Source organism: Eleutherodactylus coqui, chromosome 8, assembly GCF_035609145.1.
Source record: "Eleutherodactylus coqui strain aEleCoq1 chromosome 8, aEleCoq1.hap1, whole genome shotgun sequence".
Taxonomy (NCBI): domain Eukaryota; kingdom Metazoa; phylum Chordata; class Amphibia; order Anura; family Eleutherodactylidae; genus Eleutherodactylus; species Eleutherodactylus coqui.
The window spans coordinates 172926309-172948232 of NC_089844.1; the positions used below are offsets into that span (position 1 = coordinate 172926309).

At 48.8% G+C, this 21924-nt stretch overlaps 1 protein-coding gene across 1 annotated transcript in view; it reads right to left on the bottom strand.

The window, feature by feature from the left end:
* Positions 1-21640, bottom strand: part of LOC136577198 (putative methyltransferase DDB_G0268948) — a 58849-nt gene extending 37209 nt beyond the window's left edge. The window contains exons 1-2 of the mRNA XM_066576997.1: positions 21532-21640; positions 9275-9409 (exon numbers count right to left, since the gene is read on the bottom strand). Of these exons, the coding sequence (XP_066433094.1) occupies positions 9275-9385 (111 nt within the window). The 5' untranslated portion in view covers positions 9386-9409; positions 21532-21640. The remainder of the gene's footprint in view (positions 1-9274; positions 9410-21531) is intronic.
* Positions 21641-21924: the final 284 nt, after the last annotated feature.

The window sequence follows — 21924 nt, forward strand, 5'->3', positions numbered from 1 at the left end:
CGATGACATCATCATGCTGGTCTGTGCTCGTGCAGACTGTTTGGAGTGAACGTGCCGGTGACGTCATCACGCTGGTCTGTGCTCGTGCAGACTGTTTGGAGTGAACGTGCCGATGACGTCATCATGCTGGTCTGTGCTCGTGCAGACTGCTTAAACTCCACAAATTCTTGTTGAGAATTGCGTAGCTGTCGCACACTAGTTGTTTTAGTGTTTTATATTTCTACGATCGATCAGTAATTAAACTGCGTGAGAACTGCCCAAGCCGGCTAAAACTGGATGACTGAGAACCTCAAGATTCTCGTTCATCGTCATCTGCCAGGGTTTAAACGAATGATTATCTTCGCTTGTTTGATAGTTTTTACTGAATGATCCTTCCATCTAAACAGGGCTTAAAGGGGTTGTCCCGCCCCCCAAACTAATTTTTTTTCCCCCATGAATGCCCTGTAGTGGAGAAGCATCACATACAACAGCCTTTCACATAAAAAACGATATTTTCCTCACCTTTTTATTCCTTTTCTTCCCCTTATAAAAAGTTTGCCTGAACTTTTTAAAGATGACGCCACTGGGTAGTTCCCATCATGCACTGCTGCCTCTCTCTCCTCAGCGTGCGCGCTCCCGATGATGCCGGTCACATGACTGGAGGACCAGCGTCATGGAGACGCACGCTTCACTGCTTTGAATGGAGCCGGCAGCCGGCCAGCTCCAGTCGAAGCAATGAGAGGGCAGGGAGAGCAGTGCGATCTCCTGCTAGAGCTGTGACAGCTGTTAGCAGGAGATTCCTTCATCTCCCCGGCATGTCCCCTCGTCACTGACAGCAGTGTCCCAGTGTCCAGTAACGAGGGGACATGCTGGGGAGATGAAGGAATCTCCTGCTACAGCTGTCAGAGCAGTAGCAGGAGATCGTGATCTGTAGCAGCACTTTCAATAAGCACAGGATCGCGATCCTTTGCTTAATGAAAGTGAAAGTAGCACCAAGCATGACACACACGCCCCCCCCCCCTCACAGTGGCCACACACACATGCCCCCTCCAGTGCCCACACACATGCCCCCCTCAGTGCCCCCTCCACTCTGCCCCCCCAGTCCCCCTTCAGTGCCCACACAGTGCACCCCCCCACAATGACCTCCCCACAGTGCCCTCCACAGTACACCCCCTCAGTGCCCCCACCACACACATGCCCATCCACAGTGCACCCCCCACCACAGTTCCCCCGTCCAGTGTTACCCGCCACAATGCCCTCCCACAGTCCCCCCCCAAAGTGCACTCTTGCATCCACCTCCGCCAGAAGTCTGTGTGTCCGCCCGCCCACCTCCGCCAGAAGTCTGTGTGTCCGCCCGCCCACCTCCGCCAGAAGTCTGTGTGTCCGCCCGCCCACCTCGGCCAGAAGTCTGTGTGTCCGCCCGCCCACCTCGGCCAGAAGTCTGTGTGTCCGCCCGCCCACCTCGGCCAGAAGTCTGTGTGTCCGCCCGCCCACCTCGGCCAGAAGTCTGTGTGTCCGCCCGCCCACCTCGGCCAGAAGTCTGTGTGTCCGCCCGCCCACCTCGGCCAGAAGTCTGTGTGTCCGCCCGCCCACCTCGGCCAGAAGTCTGTGTGTCCGCCCACCCACCTCGGCCAGAAGTCTGTGTGTCCGCCCACCCACCTCGGCCAGAAGTCTGTGTGTCCGCCCACCCACCTCGGCCAGAAGTCTGTGTGTCCGCCCACCCACCTCGGCCAGAAGTCTGTGTGTCCGCCCACCCACCTCGGCCAGAAGTCTGTGTGTCCGCCCACCCACCTCGGCCAGAAGTCTGTGTGTCCGCCCACCCACCTCGGCCAGAAGTCTGTGTGTCCGCCCACCCACCTCGGCCAGAAGTCTGTGTGTCCGCCCACCCACCTCGGCCAGAAGTCTGTGTGTCCGCCCACCCACCTCGGCCAGAAGTCTGTGTGTCCGCCCACCCACCTCGGCCAGAAGTCTGTGTGTCCGCCCACCCACCTCGGCCAGAAGTCTGTGTGTCCGCCCACCCACCTCGGCCAGAAGTCTGTGTGTCCGCCCACCCACCTCGGCCAGAAGTCTGTGTGTCGTCAGTGGGTTTGGGAGCTATGAGGGGAGGCGAGCAGCCATTGTGTGGCGTGGTTTCCCCAGGTGTCGCACTGAGCAAGAATGGAACAGGACCAGAGGCCAGTCCAGTAGACATTGTCCCTACAAGGGCTGAAGGAAGCATATCACCGGCGTCTAAGTGCTTCCCAATTCCGCCAGAGAGACTCTAGAGTTGCATGTGTTCCGTTAATAAGACTTGAAGTAAGGCCCACCAGAACAAGAGCAGCTTTTACTGCAACACAACATGGAGCAGAGTCCCGTTTGCTGCAGTTACCCATATTACAAACGGGTTTCCCAGTATAGAGTTGCGGCCGGCACCATGGACAAAATCGAGTCAAGTACCCTGACCAGACTTTACTGCTCTACTATACCTTTTTGCACATGGAGCGAAGTTTTTACTGCGAACCGGGGGGTCTAAAACTAAGCCACAAAACCGTAAGCGGATAACCCCACCTTTCACTTATGTGTGTTTGGTACATAACGGAGCCAATTAATTTGTGGGGTTTGGCTACAAGTTGTTATTCTGTCACTCATCTCTGTACTTTAATCCTAAATTAAAGGGGTTGTCTCGTGAAATCAAGTGGGGTTATACACTTCTGTATGGCCATATTAATGCACTTTGTAATATACATCGTGCATTAATTATGAGCCATACAGAAGTTATTCACTTACCTGCTCTGTTGCTAGCGTCCTCATCTCCATGGCTCCGACTAAATTCGCTGTCTTCTGGCGTTTTTAGACGCGCTTGCGCTGTGCGGTCTTCTCCCTGGTGAATGGGGCCGCTCGTGACGGAGAGCTGGTCCTCGTAGCTCCGCCCCGTCACGTGTGCCGATTCCAGCCAATCAGGAGGCTGGAATCGGCAATGGACCGCACAGAGCCCACGGTGCACCATGGGAGAAGACCCGCGGTGCATCGTGGGTGAAGATCCCGGCGGCCATCTTGGTAAAAGAAGAAAGAAGTCGCCGCAGCGCGGGGATTCGGGTAAGTAATAAACTTTTTTTTTTTTAACCCATCCCTTGGGTTTGTCGCGCGCCGAACCCCCCGCCTATTGAATAAAAAAAAAAAAACGTTTCGGCGTGAGACAACCCCTTTAAGTTGTACTGTTTGTTTTCGGATAGGTTGTGAGACACCAGGACCTTCTGCTCTCCATAAGGAAGCTATGTGGCCCTGGAAGAGTTCAGTGCACCCTGCAGCAATAAGCAGCAGTAGGGACACTAGTTGAGATAGGAGAATAGCAGAGTGGTGGTTCCAATTGCATGATATCGAACCGCAGAACCTGGCATCCAAATCTAGAGTGCATTGAGAACCCAGCATCTGCCTTCCCACCGGTCTGGTCGCACCTTCTATTCCAGAGGACTGCCAGATAAATGCTGTAAGATCTTGTGTCCCAAGACTTAGAAAAAAATTGAAAGTTTGAATCCATCGGACATGTGGGTCCTTCTTCAATTTCCACCTTGCCTATCTTCTTCATGCACTACCTGTGCCATCAGGCCTATTATTCTTAGTATGGCCTGGAGTCCGGTAGCAGCCAAGCTGCTCCTCAGGCTTCTGGGCCTTTCTTCCACCCCATGGGCTCACTACAGGAGCCTCCCCCCAACATACTCCTATGATTACTCCATAACGAAGCTGGGGGAAACGAGTCGGCCACGTTGTCCTCCGGCACTAAGTTGTAGACTTGTACTGTATTCTTCGTACAATAGAAGTAACATGCGGACTTGTTGAGACTCATTACCTTTACAATTTGTAGATTAGTGTTGCCACATATTTGTGGCTTGCCGCCGAGTTCCCATTGTTTGTAGAGCGTTCAAGTTTGATGTTTTAGGGCATGAATAAAGCTTTTTGGATTTTAGAGATGGGAAAAACTGATTTTTATGGATGCAAAAAAGATGGGTTTTATAGGATGGGGAGTCCTAGACCATATAAACAGACCAGCAGTCTAAAATACGGCAAACACATCATCCAGCATTAGCCACCGCGACACGTTTTGCGAATATTTAGGCACTTTTGTTCCACTTTTATACCACCCATTGGTTGGCAAGTTAACTCTAAATTATAGCACTAAAATGAAGCCTACTTTAAGCCATGTTGCCTTTCCCACTAAACAGTGCCCCTTTATGCCAAGTGAGGCACAGTGGAGTATTCTTTTTGTTGCATTTACTTCATAAATGGGTCTAACATTTGATGTGACACCAAAAATGTATTTGGTGCCCTTTCTGACAAGGTCAGATTAGTAAATCTACCCAAATACTTTTTTTTCTTGCTGCAGTTAAAGGGGTTGCTATCTATTGGTGGCCTATCAGCAGGATGGCTCGTCAACAGTAGATTGCCAAGGACCCCCACCAATTAGCGATTCACCAGGCCAGTGTAATTGTGTACTGAGCTGATTATGCAGGAAGCAGACAGCTCTGTTCTCACTGCAGTGGCCGGATTTGGTATTGCAGGCCCAGCTCGCATTGAAGAGAATGGGAATTTGGCCTGTAATACCAAATCTGGCCACTGAAGTGAGAAATCATCTCATTGTATGAACACACAGACCCAGCAAACAGCTGCCACCCAAGAGCCCTATTAGATTAGATATTAGATTCATTCAGGATTGATGGCCTTTCAGTACTTTACAACCCCTTTATTTTGCCATTAAATAGGGCAGCATAATCTTGTGACAAGGCAAACAAAAAGTACGGCTATGAATGTAGTCAGTGACTGGCACGAAATACTGGGCAAACACAACAGTACAGGATGTTAATCACTGTGACCAGCAGATAAACTACTAGAACAACGCCCAGTCGACAGAAAATAGTAAAACTTGGCAGGATGGAGAATGACAGGCAGAGAGGTCAGCAAACGGATAGAAAGGCTTCCCAGTACTTCCTGCTGATCCAGAAGAAAATGTTAGGGTATAACCGAGCGCATGCGGCAGTGTATCCCAGAGGACAGCGCGCTGCTACATGGGCCGTGCACACCCACACACTGACAACTGCAGGTCCGCCCACACACCTGAATAAGCCCTTAAAGGGGTTGTCCCGCGAAACAAAGTGGGGTTCAGCACTTCTGTATGGCCATATTAATGCACTTTGTAATGTACATTGTGCATTAATTATGAGCCATACAGAAGTTATTCACTTACCTGTTCCGCTGCTAGCGTCCCCGTCTCCATGGTGCCGTCTAATCTTCAGCGTCTAATCGCCCGATTAGACGCGCTTGCGCAGTCCGGTCTTCTCCCTTCTGAATGGGGCCACTCGTGCCAGAGAGCGGCTCCTCGTAGCTCCGCCCCGTCACGTGTGCCGATTCCAGCCAATCAGGAGGCTGGAATCGGCAATGGACCGCACAGAAGACCTGCGGTCCACCGAGGGTGAAGATCCCGGCGGCCATCTTCACAAGGTAAGTAAGAAGTCACCAGAGAGCTGGGATTCGGGTAAGTACTACCCGTTTTGGTTTTTTTATCCCTGCATCGGGTTTGTCTCGCGCCGGATGGGGGGGGCTATTGAAAAAAAAAAAAAAAACGTTTTGGCGCGGGACAACCCCTTTAAAGGAAATCTCTCACCATAAAGACCAAATTGTAACGCCCTTATTGTAACAAGACCGTGTACCCTCCTAATGGTATAGCCTTCCACATGCAAATGGGCAAAGAGTCATCTGGTCAATCATTAGGAGTAGTTGGGTTAACTGCACCCCTTTCTCCGGACAGATGGGGGAGTCGACAACCTATCAAGAGAAAAAGGGGTGTGGTTACCTGGCAGCTCATAAGTCAATAGCTCTTTTCTCATTTTCATAGAGCGAGCTACAACTTCGGAACCTCATTACGGAGGCACATGGGTTTTATGGTGGGCTCCATGGCAAGAATAAATTGCTTCACATACACACAGGCCAAATAGTAATAAATCTTGTTATTTGTACAGCGCCAACTTATTCCACAGTGATTTCAGGTAATTTATTTATTACCACCCAACAAACTGGGGGGTAATAAATATTTAACCAACCTCGGATGGATGGAAGGCTGAGTCAACCTTAAGCCAGCTCCCTGAACCATGCGGGGATTGAACCCGCAACCTTAAGGTCGTGAGCAAGAGTTAAGGACTGCATTAACATTTAACAAGGACTGCTGCCTTAACAGACTCTAAGTTTACTTAAAGGGAAAGTGTTATCAGAAAATGACCTATTTCAAACCCCCCCCCACAAAAAACACACTTCTGTTGGGGCTAATTGCTTACCGCTGCATGCATAGAACCCTGCGGGTCTCCTCACAGCATTTTACACATTCAGCAGCCATACGCTGTGCCAACAGAGATCACACGGACGCAGACATGCGCAGTGTGACTTATTTTTCTACATATCTGTGTATGAAAGTGTACAGAGCTCACGCTGCGCACAAACGCTGAGAGAGCATGCTGCGATTTATTTTTCCTGCATAACGATACGCAGCGCCCATACGCCACTGTGCACGGATCAACGAAACTGCAGTGGCTTTCACTGACCCAGTGAAACAACACACACTACGCGCTGGAAACACTCCTGTGGACATAAGCCCTTACGTATTTAAGTAACTAGACTGACGCGATATTTGCTACGCCAACATAACTGAACTGTCGGTTTTGAGCACATGGCAACAGTCAAACTGGTAAGCATTTGATACTGTGTTTCCCCGAAAATAAGCCCTATCCTGATTTTTTGGGGATTTTTGGGGAGGCTTGAAATATAAGCCCTACCCCTCAAATAAGCCCTAGTCATACTACATAGAAAACAAATAAAAAATAGGAATACATTACCCAGCAGGCTCGATCGAGGTCGCTCTCGCAGTCCTCGGCCGCCCATACATCACCACTTCTTGGTTACGGGATTCCTAAATCCCGCATCCACGCGATGGCTGCGATTGGTTCTTTGAGTGCGGCGGCTCAGCCAATCAATGTAGAGCTCAAAGAACCAATCACAGCCATTGCGTGAAGGCGGGATTTATGAATCCAGTAACCAAGAAGTGATCCTGTATGGCTGGCAGAGGACTGCGGGAACCGTGTTGGGAAGGACCTGGACTGAGCCTGGTAGGGGAAACACGGCATGAACACAACTTAACTATGCTTGACTCTCCCTAGTGGCTCTGTTGGCAGAAGCACAGCGGCGCCACTAGACTTAACATAGGAACCTTGACCCGGCTTGACAGGTCACTCAATGTATCAAACTCACATTTTATGATTTTACGGTGGTGAGGATGTCACAAATCTAATGACACCAAAATCATCCACCAAAGGTCACGGAAAGAGGTCAAAGTGTGGTGCAAGAAAAAACTGTAGGCGTCTTTAGAATAGAGTGTAGTGATTGTTTCTATTTTCCTTGACAATCTATATTTAAAAAAACTATCCTAAAATCCTGCCTTGTTCACACTTAGCATAGGGCCTGATACTAGTCTGATGCTTCCTGATCTGTCGAGAACTACCATTCACAATAAGTGATGTCACAGCTCACCTCCCCCCATCCCTGCACACTGACCACAAAGCCTGATACCAGTCTGGTGCTTCCTGATCTGTAGAGGAAAGTTTGCATCTCACTGACATCACAGGCAGGATTACACTGAGAGGTGAAGCCTATATGTAGATAACACAGGACCCCACCATTCACAATAGATGTCACAGCTCCCCTCCTGTACACTGACCACTAATACTAGCCTGTCACTTCCTGATCTGTGTGAAGGGCCCATGAGGCTGTTGTAAAGCATCTCTCTAAATGCTGTTAAATGTAGCTCAGGCAAGCTGGCCGTCTGTCAGGGTTCAAACCTGGGAACTCCCATGCTCCAGGCGGAGAGCTATTCAGCCTAAACAGCTATCCCCCTACCTCCCTGCTCCTCTTGCTACAATTGCTCTTTCTGTGTACCGACGTCCGGCTTACCCTGACTACACTACCTCTCTGCTCCTTCTATACCACAACTGATACTACCCGTGTACCAACCTCTGGCTTCCAATGACTACACTACCTGACTCCTTCTGTACCACAACCAATACTACCCGTATACCGACCTCTGGCTTCACCCTGACTACACTACCTGTGTACCGTCCTCTGGCTTCACCCTGACTACACTACCTGTGCACCGTCCTCTGGCTTCACCCTGACTACACTACCTGTGCACCGTCCTCTGGCTTCACCCTGACTACACTACCTGTGCACCGTCCTCTGGCTTCACCCTGACTACACTACCTGTGCACCGTCCTCTGGCTTCACCCTGACTACAGTACCTGTGCACCGACCTCTGGCTTCACCCTGACTACACTACCTGTGCACCGACCTCTGGCTTCACCCTGACTACACTACCTGTGCACCGACCTCTGGCTTCACCCTGACTACACTACCTGTGCACCGACCTCTGGCTTCACCCTGACTACACTACCTGTGCACCGACCTCTGGCTTCACCCTGACTACACTACCTGTGCACCGACCTCTGGCTTCACCCTGACTACACTACCTGTGCACCGACCTCTGGCTTCACCCTGACTACACTACCTGTGCACCGACCTTTGGCTTCACCCTGACTACACTACCTGTGCACCGACCTCTGGCTTCACCCTGACTACACTACCTGTGCACCGACCTCTGGCTTCACCCTGTGCAAGCTATCGTCCCGCGCTGGTTGCAATAAGAGACTCTGAACTTGCACCTGATCATAACACCTCCATAGCCATGTACTAACAAGAAGGCCACTTGCAGTCCCTTTAAAGTGATGAGAGTAGATGTACAAGCGGGTCGTTAGCCGCAGAGGTGGAGTGGAAACTTCTACAGCCCGTGTCAGCCTGTGCTAGCTGTAAACATGGAGCTTTCTAGTGTCACATATACCTTGAATAGCTGTCGCCGAACGCTTGTTGGCCATACAGCCATAGTTTCTGACTCCCCCATACACATGCACTCGGTTTTGCAGAGTGTTCATGTGTTTTAGAACAGTTTATCTTCAGGTAGGGGGGAGGAGTTAAGATTCAATATGCCCCATACACATAGAAAAGTAGTCCAGTCAGACAAATTGGTGTGTTTGGACGACTTTTGACTAAGGTGTATGCAAGCCTTAAATTTATGGAGCAACTTTAAAAAGAAACTGAAAAATAAAAGTAAAACATTTATTTTTTTTTACATTTTTCGGCATTTCCTGTGGGGCATAAATAATGTGCTCCTCTGTTCTAGGGGTCAGTACACAGCACTCGTGAAAAAGCAAATTAGAGACGTCCTTACTCTTTCATGCAGATAGCTGAAGATCATGTCTTGTATCTCTTGCGATGGAGACAGTCTAAACTTTTGATAACACGATGCATGTTCTTTACCCTCAAACAATTGTGTAGCCATCTCCAGATCCAGTTACACCGCCACCTGCGTCATAAACAGGAAAGGGTTACGCCTGTGGGGGTAGGACATAGGGTGAATTCAAAAGGCAAAGGCAGGAACTGTATTGCATTTATATGAATTAGGCCGCTGTCACACTGCCGAGAAAATCGCGCGAGAATTGTGGCGCATTGCGAGACGCACAAATATGAACCCCATTCTTTTGAATGGACTCCAAAAGAAAATAATACAGGTTGTGGCAGCATAAGTGGTAAAAAATATAGCAAAACTTTACTGTTCCAGTCATGAAATAGGCAGGCAATGTTTCAACTGTAAAAGGTCTTTCTCAAGCCGCTATGCGACAATCAGAACAGCCAGTCCAAGTGTGGGATTCGTTTTCATGCTGTCACGTCTCCGTCAGCACATAGTTAATTATTGGCCAGCACACCTTGTTTCTGTAGGTTCTTTCCAGACAAGCCAGGGTTAACAGCTCCTGTGCCTTCTAGTCTAGGTTAAAGGGGTTGTCCCGCGAAAGCAAGTGGGGTTATACACTTCTGTATGGCCATAGTAATGCACTTTGTAATGTACATCGTGCATTAAATATGAGCCATACAGAAGTTATTCACTTACCTGCTCCGTTGCTGGCGTCCCCGTCTCCATGGTGCCGTCTAATTCTGATGTCTTCTTGCTTTTTTAGACGCGCTTGCGCTGTGCGGTCTTCTCCCCTTCTCCTAGGTCCAGGCACGAGCGGTGTTATGGCTCCGCCCCCTTCTACGCATCATTGCGTAGCTCCGCCCCGTCACGTGTGCCGTTCCAGCCAATCAGAAGGCTGGAATCGGCAATGGACCACACAGAGCCCACGGTGCACCATGGGAAAGGGCCCGCGGTGCATCGTGGGTGAAGATCCCGGAGGCCATCTTGGTGAAGGAAGAAGAAGGAAGACGTCGCAGAGCGGGGATTCGGGTAAGTAATAGGTTTTGTTTTTGTTTTTTAACACATCCCTTGTGGTTGTCCTGCGCCGAACGGGGGGCCTATGGAAAAAAAAAAACCCGTTTCGGAGCAAGACAACCCCTTTAATTACCCTGCTAGTGTCTGAGAGGGGTGCTGGTTGTCTGCCAATCAGCTACTCCCTATAAGATCCAGCTCTTGCTGCCTGGGAGTGCCGATTATTCTCCAGTGATCCCTGAGCAGTCCTGCTGCTCAGACCTGCTGAGTTCTGGCTCTTATACTTTGACCTATTCCCCGTTTGTGCCGGGTGTTCTGCTACTGCAGTCAAGTAGCTGCTGTGTCTTTACTAGTTATTAGTTGTTCGTTCCGTTCCCGATGTATCTGACTGCGCTCCTGCCCCAGGGGAAGTTACCTTGTTTTGATCCAGCTCTGCCTGTGTTCTGTAATTCTCCTGTCATGTTGGTCTAGCCTGTCAGTACTAGTAATTTGTCTTCTGCGTAGGTACGGCAGTTCCTTCCCGTCTTGCCACTAGGCAGCGTAGGGTCAGTGTTGGCGGCCTAGACCTGTCCACCTTTGGGACTACGTCCAGGAAGGGTCAGGGAGTTCCACACCGTGCGTACCCGTACACACTACTAGCATTGTAACCTACCTGCGCTGTGCGTACCTGTGCACACTACTAGTACTGTAACACATGCCTGCAGCAACTGAATGAGAAGCAAACGATTCTCATTTGTCATACAAACATTGGCTCGTGTTTATCTGTCACTTTTGTTCATTTAAAAACTAATTGCACATCATTACAAACTTCTAGAACAGTCGTAAGAGCGCAGCGCGTTCCTCTCACCACAACCCCCACCCCCGTTTTATCAGTTCACAGAGCTAAAAGGATAGCAGGACACTACAAGACAAGAACTTGGTAGCCTGAACAACATCCGGTCTGTACTCCATTCCTTGCCATGTTCTCACAACCATGACCACTGTTACAGCAGTAATTGTATCACCAGGCTCACAGGTCTGGGGGCCATTCACTGTAGCAGCGAATACATGGTCCTTCACATAACTTCAGAGGAAGAAATCCAGAAGTCTTCCCTGATACGCTTTGTTCCCCAGACCTTCCCCCATTTTTGCAGCTGTCTTTGGACTTGTCCTATTTTATCAATGTCTTGCTGTAGATGAGGCCTTCAGAGGTGGTCTCACCAGACCTCTAGACAGCAGGATCACACTCTCTTCTCCTACTGGTTAGGCCTCTCGCCATGCAGCAGAGTGTCCTACTTGCTTTCACTGCTGCCCGACCGCACTGCGCACTCATTGTGAAGCTGTCAGAAATGAGTCTCTAAAGCCTTCTCTTTTGAAGTCCCTTAACTGCAGTTTTGCAAAACATTTTTTTCAGTCCAAATTAGTTCACCAACCCCCTGGAGTATAACAGCGCACCATATGAGCCTTTACGGCTCTTAGGACAGTGTTATAGACCAGGGTTCAGGACTAGCGTGCAGCAAACCAACCAGCTCCCAGGGGGTTATGCTGAAGTGAACTTTTAGCAAAGTTCAATCTGAAAGGGGGGCGCAGTAAATTATTCCTTTTGGTGCATAAACAGGACTAAAAACTTGGGGTGAATTTGAAACATTTCTGCAACAAAAATCCAGGGACTACAAGAAAAAGCCAGTTACTATTGCTGCTGAGCCCGGTTTGAGACCTTGTGAGCTCCAGGGACTGTGTGGAAAGGATGCTCACTATCCCTGTGCTCTATTTTACCACATTTAGCGCTCCTTATCACCCATCACAAAAATGGGGTGCACTAAAACCCGCTGCTGAAGTCATGCACACGAGTCTGGAAACTAAAATGAAATTGCGGTGTTCTGTCGACCGCATGTGTGAGCGTGGCCCAATAGTGGTCCCCGTGTAAGTGCACGATCTAACTAGCTCATCAGCTTGGAGAAGTGAGCTAATGGCACCCTTGGAATGCCAGCTAGAAGCCTCACACCCTCTATGGCAAGGATGAGGAGGCAACATTGTGCATCACTAGCCCAACAGATGCAGCAGCTCTGCCCCCTAGTGACCGCTGGATATATGAGCACCATGCAGACACCATTTTCGAAGTTAGAGCGGCATGTGCCATATGGCATGCACTTTCCCTCCTGGATGAGTGCCAGTAGGCCCAGCAGCGCGGTCTGAAATGCCTAGAGAAAGAGCCAGTACTTGTGGAACAGAAGACCCATCAGAGACCAAAAAAGTCCATTAGCACATTGGGTCTTGCAGGGGCCTATTTGAGAGTGTTAGCAGTGCTGCGGCTTGTTACGCATCCTTCCAGGTAACCGTATCCTCCTGCGGAATGTATTGTCATACAGCAAGGGAGTACAAACTGCAGGCCAGGGGCTACCTGTGCCCTACGATGCCTTACCCCAACCATCGGGTCTCAGAAATACTTGTTTGTGTGAGAGTAGAGACGTGCCACCGCTCAGCAGTGGGCAAATACTGATGGTGCACTGTGGGGTCTCCAGAGGAGAGTCAGAGGCAGCCATCTACACGTCGCCCTCTGTCGCCGTTACCACAAAACTCATTTTTCAATTAACCCCTTAGTGACGGCACTATCGTAAAACTACGTCCTGTTGCAGGACGTGTATGGAGGGAGGTAGCGCCGCTATCTCCCTCCATACAGCGCGGGCGTCAGCTGTTTATTACAGCTGACACCCGCGGGCAATAGCCGCGCTCGGCCGTTCGCGGCTATTAACCCTTTAAATGCCGCTGTCAGCGGCATTTAAATCCCCCGAACAGCGTCCCGCACAGCCCCCCCCCCCCCGCGGTGAGATCGGGGGAGCCGTGCAGGTGTCATGGCAGCCGGGGGCCTAATGAATGGCCCCAGGGCTGCCTTAGCAGACTGCCTATCAAGCCATCCACACAGGGTGGCTTGATAGACTGCCTGACAAAAAGCAGTATGACGTAATGCTATAGCATTACATCATACTGCAGGAGCGATCAAAGCATCGCATGTTAAAGTCCCCCAGGGGGACTTCAAAGTAAAGTAAAAAAAAAAAAAAAAAAAATGAAGTTTTTTTAATTGTTAAAAAAAAAAGTTCTAAAAGTTTAAATCACCCCCCTTTTGCCATATCAATTACTAAAAAATCTAAATCATAAAATAAACATATGTATTTTGTATCGCCGCGTCCGTAAAAGTATGATCTATCAAAGTAACGCATTATTTCTCCCGCACTGTGAATGTTGTCCAAAAAAAAAAAAAGAATAATGAACGCCAGAAATGCATTTTTTTAGTTACCGTCTCCCAGAAAAAACGCAATAAAAAGCGATCAAAAAGTCTTATGTATTCCAAATTGATACTATCGGAAACTTCAGGACATCCCGCAAAAAATGAGCCCTCGCTCAACTACGTTGACAGGAAAAAAAAAAAAAGTTATTGTGCGCACAAAATGACCGCAGAAAATAATTGAAAAAAATTAAATATCTTAAAAAAAAAAATTTAAGTAGTACAGCAAAAAAAAAAAAAAAACTATACAAGTTTGGTATCGTAGTAATCGTACTGACCCATAGAATAAATATATCAGGTCGTTTTTGTTGGTTTGTGCGCCGTAGAAACAGGGCGCACCGAAAGATGGTGGAATGTCGTTTTTTTCCATTTCTCTCCGCTAAGAATTTTTTAAAAGTTTTTCAGTACATTATATGGTACAATAAATAGCGCCATTGAAAACTACAACTCATCCCGCAAAAAACAAGCCCCCATACAGCGACGTCCATGGATAAATAAAGGAGCTACGATTTTTTAAAAGGGAGAAGGAAAAAACAAAAGTGGAAAAAAGCAAAAAAGCTCTGTCACTAAGGGGTTAAGCCACATGCATTCCCATTCCTGGTCTCCTCTGTTCTGGAATGCCGATCCAGGGGACCTTTGTTCTCCTTATAGGTAGGAGTTCTGCATCAGCATGTCCTACATGTAGGGACTCTGTCAGCACTATTTCGGATTCTTGGCTGCCACTAGGCACATGTATCACACGTGGACATAGGGCTGTATGCACCCAGTTTACTAATTAATCCAGCAGGAGTCTCTGTGTCCTCTCATCATTCACACACCCTGCTTGGCTGTGGACCTTGGAGTGTTTGCACTATGCGGCCCACAGCCCCCCCCCCCCCCCCCCCCCAATCCCCCGGGGGGCGCCCTATAAGCCAAGACTGTGTTTCCAGGACTTTCTTTTTTTCAAAGTTAAAAGGGCTTAAAATGTATAAAAACGGAACAGTCGCCCCTCCAGGCGGCTCCCTGCACTACTCTCTGGGAACTTGTGAAGGGTGCCATGTAACACACCGTGTGCCCTGCTGAAAAACTGGAAAGGAATTCGAAATGGGGGGGGGGATGAAAAATAGGTAAAAAGACAAAATGCGTCATTTTGTAGGGATGTTTTTATGGCATTCATACTGCAGTAAAAAAGCCGTCCTTGTTAATCCGAGGCGCAGGACAATTACAGGACCAGTTTAGAGACTTTGTGGTGCTACTTTAACCCCTTAGCCACCAAGCTTTTTTTCATTTTTCCATTTTCATTTTCCCCTCCCACTTTCAAAAAATCGTAACTCCTTTATTTATCCATCGACGTCGCTGTATGAGGGCTTGTTTTTTGCGGGACGAGTTGTATTTTTCAATGGTGCTATTTAATGTACCAGATAATGTACTGAAAAACTTTTTAAAAATTCTAAGTGGAGAGAAATGGAAAAAAAATGAAATTCTGCCACCTATCGGTGCGTCATTTCTATGGCGCACAAACTGCAACAAAATTGACATAACTTTATTCTACGGGAAAGTACAATTACAACGATACCAAACAGTTTTTTTTTTGCTGCACTAAAAAAATTTTAAAACTTTTCTGCCGCCATCTTCAATGCACAATAGCTTATTTTCTGTGGTCACAGTTGTGCGAGGGCTCATGCTTTGCGGGACATCTTGTAGTTTGTGTTAGTACCATTTCGGAATACATACGATTTTTTGGAGCCAGGATGACCAAAAAAAAAAGCACATTTCCGCCTTTTTTTTCTGACTACGTTCACCGTGCAGAGAAAATAATGTGTTATTTTGATAGATCGGACTTTTACGGCCGCAATGATAGCAAATATACATTTTATTATTTAGATTCTTTTATTATAAACATGGCAAAAAGTTTTCTGGGTTTTTTTTCTGCTTATTTTTTACTTTTATTACATTTTTTTTTGATTAGTAAAACTTTATTGTTCCTATTTTCACTTTTTTTACTCCCCGGGGGGAACAACTTGCAATGAGTTAATCTCTCCTGTAGTATGATGTAATGCGACAGCATTACATCATACTGCTATCGGGCAGGCAGTCTATCAAGCCACCCCACAGGCATGGCTTGATAGGCATTCTGCCATGACAGAAGGCCCCCAGCTGCCATGACTCCCACACTGTTCGGGGGATTTAAATGGTGCTGTCAGAATTGATAGCGGCATTTAAAGGGTTTACAGTTCCGATAAGCTGTGTGGCTGATCAGAGCTGCTGCCACCAGGTGTCGGCTTCAATAAATAGCTGGCGCTCGCGTTGTATTGAGGCAGATCCTCACACGATCTCTCTTCATACATACACCTTATGACGGTCTGTATCAGTGGTCTATCAGCAGTCGTTAAGGGGTTAAAAAACCAAAATCTTTTATAAATAACATTTGAGCCCTTGAACTCACTCCTGCGCCGACAATTTTTGGATAGCTTTTTATGAATTCCCCGTTTCTTGGAGACGGCAGGGCGCTTCCGGAATTTTGTATGTGGTAAATATGGCTTTAGGTTAAGAATGGGGGAAAATGTTCCATCTCTAATAGTCCCCCCCCCACCCCCATTTCCACGCGGCTGCGTATACAACGAAACAGCGCACTGAAGGTACTGGGATTGCAGTGTAGGAGCTTGCTGAATGCGTATTTATGGATGAAGTCAACGTGGCCCATTTGTGGGGGGTTTTTGGCGTGCGTGAAAACCACAGATATCTTGCACAAAAAAAATGAATAAAAAAAAAATAAATTAACGCGATACATAACGTCCCCGGGGGTCTACTCAAGGCCAAGGCCCCAACACTTTCCCCTCCCCTGTGGGCTTGTTACAGTGGAGCCCATCCTCTCTGTGGGGTCATTTAGACTTGAGGCATCTAAATGGTTAACAGCTGGGATCAGAGCCATCTCTGATGGAGGACATGGGACATCACGGAATGATTGTGGATTCAAGCCCGCTGCTGGCGCCATCTTATGGTGACGATGCATCAGCCTGCAAGTAAGTAATCAGAGTGTGGCGCTGGCAGCCTCGTTGTAGTCCGGGATCACATGGGTGCAGCACTCTGATTAGTCAGTGACCAGACACAGAGATCGTTGTTCACCCACACACGTACGTATATTCATAGTGCAACAAAGACTACGGCGATCTCCATCATACTGCATATTCCATGTGACAGCGCCCGTTCTCTCCGGGGAGCAATAACCGCTGTACGGAATAACTGTTGGGTGCGGTGGTTATACGCAGCAGTGCTGAGCAACAGCGGGGAATGTAAGGAAAGGAATAGAAACAAGTCGGCCTGCGCATGAGAGCGAGCGAGAGATAGTGACAGCAAGGCCAAGATAACACGTTAAGCGCGAGATACGAGCGAGCTCAAAATACTGCACACCAAGAGCGAGATACGAGAGAGCTCAAAATACTGCACGCCAAGCGCGAGATACGAGAGAGCTCAAAATACTGCACGCCAAGCGCGAGATACGAGAGAGCTCAAAATACTGCACGCCAAGCGCGAGATACGAGCGAGCTCAAAATACTGCACGCCAAGAGCGAGATACTGGCAGTAAGGCTGAGATAACACACGCCGAGCACAAGATACCGCACACTGAGGGGCGTGGCCTAGCAGAGCACTGGAATGGTCGCATAGACCGGAGCTCCGAGAACCCAGGCTCTCAATAGCGACTTTAACGTTACTTCAGCAGCTGACACTTACGGTATTAGCAGTTCCAAAGCTCCGTTATGAACGAATATCCAGAAAGGATAAGCGAGTCTGGTCATCGCTCTCACTCAGGTGAACTTTTCCATCCCCTGATGAACAAACCCACACTCTGGGGAGGGGGGGAATAGATCGTAGAGAAACTATCTCTTCTTAAGGACGATCCTGCAATACTCCAAAGCTATTTCCGATGCCTTGGTACAGTACTTTGACATTAACTCCACTCCAGAGGTGTCCTCACTAACGGTATGGAATGTGCACAAGGCTTTTATCAGAGGGGTTCTCATCAAGATGAGTGCTGGACATAAGAGGAAAAGGGCGGTCCAGACTACCGAAATACTTTCACAAATTACAAACATGGAGTTGTTGCTTTGGCGACGCTCATGAAAAGCTCTTTTGCTTTAGACAAGAATTGCCTACCCTCCTTATGGAAAACTTTGATAGGGCAAAAAATCCTCGAGTTAATTAATTATGCCTCAGTTAATAAATCCTCCGGCCTGATGGCGAATCTAGCTAAAAAGAGAATAAAAGCAAAAGTTTGATTCATAGCTAGCCGGGGTGAAAAAGTCTACCACACAAAACAGATAACCCAGATTTTTTGCCAATTTTATGAAAGACTATAACTTAAAGAAGACGGCTCCAATCCTCAGCCGACCCCACAAAAAAATGTCCCACCTCCAGGACCTGAAGCTTCCCTCTTACTCAGAGACCCAAAGTACATACCTAAATGAACCTATATTGGCAGTAAAAACACTTGCCAACTAAAATATTAAAATCTCAAAAATCTCCAGGGTCAGATGGCTTTTCCAATAAGTACTATAAGCCATTTACATCCACCCTTGCACCGCACATGGCCCTTGCATATAACCAGGCTATATTGCAAAGCAAACTTCCTGGGGAGATGCTTGAGGCCACGGCGGTCACCAGGACACTATACACATTCCCTACGGCCAGGGTTCTAATTGATGGTACACTATCTGCATCCTTTCATAGCACAGATGGCACTCACCAGGGATGCCCACTTTCCCCATTGATTTTTATTTTAGCGATAGAACCCTTAGCGGAACACATTAGATCGAATCCCCACATCTACGGATACATGCCAGCGTTTGACAACATAAAATAAGTCTGAATTTCGGGAAGCCAATAGAAGCCGTCCGATCTGCGGCACACCTGGAACTGTCACTCCGAGTGTGCTGCAGATACAATGGGAAAGCAGGAGATGTAAAAAATAAAAAAAGTCTCCACTGCGCATGTGCGGGGGGCATGCCGGCCCACATGTAAGGAGGAGACGGACCACCTGCACACATCCGTGGAATCCCGCGGCGGGGCTCCTACCCGTGGCCATGAGGCCTAAACCTTTCCAAGATCTTGAGTATACATGTAAGTGAAGAATTAAAAAGTTACAACACGAACTTCCTTTTCAGTGACAAACAAAAAGTATCCCTTATTTAAAAATACATCCGTCTCCCCCTGACAGATCTGGTCCCACAAACTACCTTCCCTTATTAAAAGATCTACAAAGCGAACTTCATATATATAAAAAACAAGTTCCCTGGCTTGGATGATGATCCTTCAGAAACTAGTCTATTACTTCCCAACACGGCCATTACCGCTCCCTCAGTCAATAGGGTTACAATTCGAAAAATAAGTGACCAATTATGTCTGGGCTGGAAAGCCACCCAGAATATCTCTTTCAGTTCTAGCTCTCCACAAGTCCCAAGGAGAAGTTGACCTTCCTAATCTTGAAGAAAACAGCTGTGCCATTTACTTTGTGAACCATGACAGGGATTGGCCTAAAGTCCTCGATCAGCTGGCCTAGTCTGGAAGCAGAGTTAGTTGGATCTGAACCTCTAACTGCTAGGATTTATGCAAAACCCCCTATGGCTATGCCAGTCCCTTACACCCAATGCCATGCTCCCCCTCCCTTTCTCTACCCATGCAGGCAACTATTGAGGCTTGGGATACGTTAGCACAAACCTCCGATAAAATAACGTCCTACAAAAAGGATTCCCATTGACGCCCTAGAATATTTTATCCCAGGAATCAAATTAATCCCTTGGTCTAAAAATGGCATAAAATACACCTCAAATCCATTTATTGATGGCAATAGCAAATCATTTTGGTCCTTAGTAAATGAATCTGAGTTACCTAAGGCCGCCTGCAGACGGCCGGGTCGGATCCGGCAACGAGAAACCTCACCGCGGGACCCGGCCCGAGTGCCTGCAGAGAGCAGCGCATACTCACCCGCGCCCCGCAGCTCCGGATCTTTCATGTGCCGGCCCGTGACGTCGCTGTGCGCGGCCTCGCCAAAACTCAACAAGCTAATAAAGCCAAAACCTGGTGCTTTGTGACCTTACTGCAGGAAACCTGAGGCCCGGGAAGAAATGCCAGCTCCTAAACTGGGAAGGAGATCACCCAAAGCTGGACAGAAACTTTTGGGTGGGCAGATTGAGCTACCAGATGTATGAAGCACATCTGAAGGGACTGACAAGATCCCATCGCACACCCTGGTGCCTAGTCGCTGATGCCCCCTGCTGGAGAGGATGTGAGCAGCAGGAGTCGCTCTTACACATATTTTGGTCGCGTTTGCTAATCGCAAGTATTTTCTCTGCTGAGGGGTAAACGTCCCAAAGCCCACCGGCCCGGCCCGCCTACTGCTGGATGGAAAATTAACTCATCGACCAAACAACTGATACGCCAATACTGCTGGGAGCAAAACTGTCCATTGCTGGACGATGGCGAACAACCGCCATCATGAGGGGAATCTGTACAAACGGCGTCTGACATAGCATTGGTGAAAACGGTCTGACTCTTAGATAGAATGCCATATTAAGGTACGGCGGTGTGCAGTCCTTGGCGTACCAGGTTTCCTTTTTGTTTGAACTTGCCCGTATGTCCCCCCCCCCCCCCCCCCTATAGAAGAACTCCCAGAACGGGCGTTCACTCTTTCCCATGTAATATGCATTACAGTGAAGATATGACAAGATAATTGTAAGCAAGTGCTCTGAACACCGGCGTATAACGAACACCGGCGTATAACGAACACCGGCGTATAACGAACAGCGGCGTATAACGAACAGCGGCGTATAACGAACAGCGGCGTATAACGAACAGCGGCGTATAATGAACAGCGGTGTATAATGAACAGCGGCGTATAATGAACAGCGGTGTATAATGAACAGCGGTGTATAATGAACAGCGGAGTATAATGAACAGCGGAGTATAATGAACAGCGGCGTATAATGAACAGCGGCGTATAATGACTGACTCGCTATGGAATGTTACTCTGTAAAATCATTGAGGTGGTAATAAAAACGGATCGATTACAAAAAAGAAACCACACGCCGATCGCAAAAAAACGTACGCCACGCGCAAGATACTTATAAGAGAGACCTCAGGCAGCAGATATGGTGCGGGTGTATTTTATGCATTCATAGGAATACACAGACAATAATACCTCCTCAGCACACAAGATGGCGACGTTTCGACCCTAAGGCTGGGTTCACACAGGGCGGATTTTCGTTGGAAATCTCGCGGTTTGGCCGCAGCAAAAACCACGAGACTCCCACCGGGAGAACCGCCGCGGTTTAAGCCGCGGCGGCTTTGAAGCGGCCCGGCCGCGCTGCGGCCGGCGCTCCCATAGAGGAGAGCGCGGCCGCAGCGAAGAATGGACATGCTGCTTCTTTTGAAACCGCGGCTGCGGCAGCCGCAGCCGCGGTTTCAACCAGATTTACCGCAGCGGATTAGCTGTCCCGTGTGGACGAGATTTCTGAGAAACCTCGTCCACATGGCTGGCTAATCCCGGGATTAGCGGCCGCGGGCGGATCTGCTGCGGCAAAACTGTGGCAAATCCGCCCTGTGTGACCCCAGCCTAAAGAATGAGTCTTCATCAACTTTATCTACTTTATCTACATGCGAGATACTGACAGCAAGGCTGAGGTAACACATGGCGAGCGCGAGATACAAGTGAGCTTAAGAAACCGTACTGTGAGCGCGAGATACTGACAGCAAGGCTTAGATACAGCCAATGCGCCAAAGATACTGAACGGAGAGCGAGATACCAAAGGGCAAGGCTGAGATACACGGTCATGCATGGATAGACTGCTAGCATACACCTATCACATGGAGGGGGCGCGCTCCGGTACAGCCGTCCATGTGAGAAGGCTTCACTGGGTTGATAATCTGATTTATTATCAGCGCGGTATGTACGGCGCCCCCCCCCGCCGTCGCACGTGATGCCCCTCACCTGCCGTCTAGACGGTGCCGCCTCTCTCACCTCAGTAACAAGACAGTGAGGCGCAACCTGGGACAGCAGGCGGGGCGGGGCGGCCGGTGGAGGGGGCGGGGCGGCCGGCGGAGGGGGTGGGGCTGCTGAAGACAAGAACACACGTTCTCGCTTGCTTGTCTCCTCACGTGACCCCCTCACACAGGGCCCGCCTACGACAGCACGAGCTGACGTGGAACATCCCGGCACCCCCGCAGTGCTCCTGTAGTTGGTATGATCCGATAGCGAGTGGTCGTGTGTTGGGGAGGACAGGGATGTGTTCACGCCCTCCCCATCTCCCTCTCCCTGTTCTGCGCTCACATATACATAGGGGGCAGTGTGCACACGGGGAAGGGGATGACGACGGATAACAGC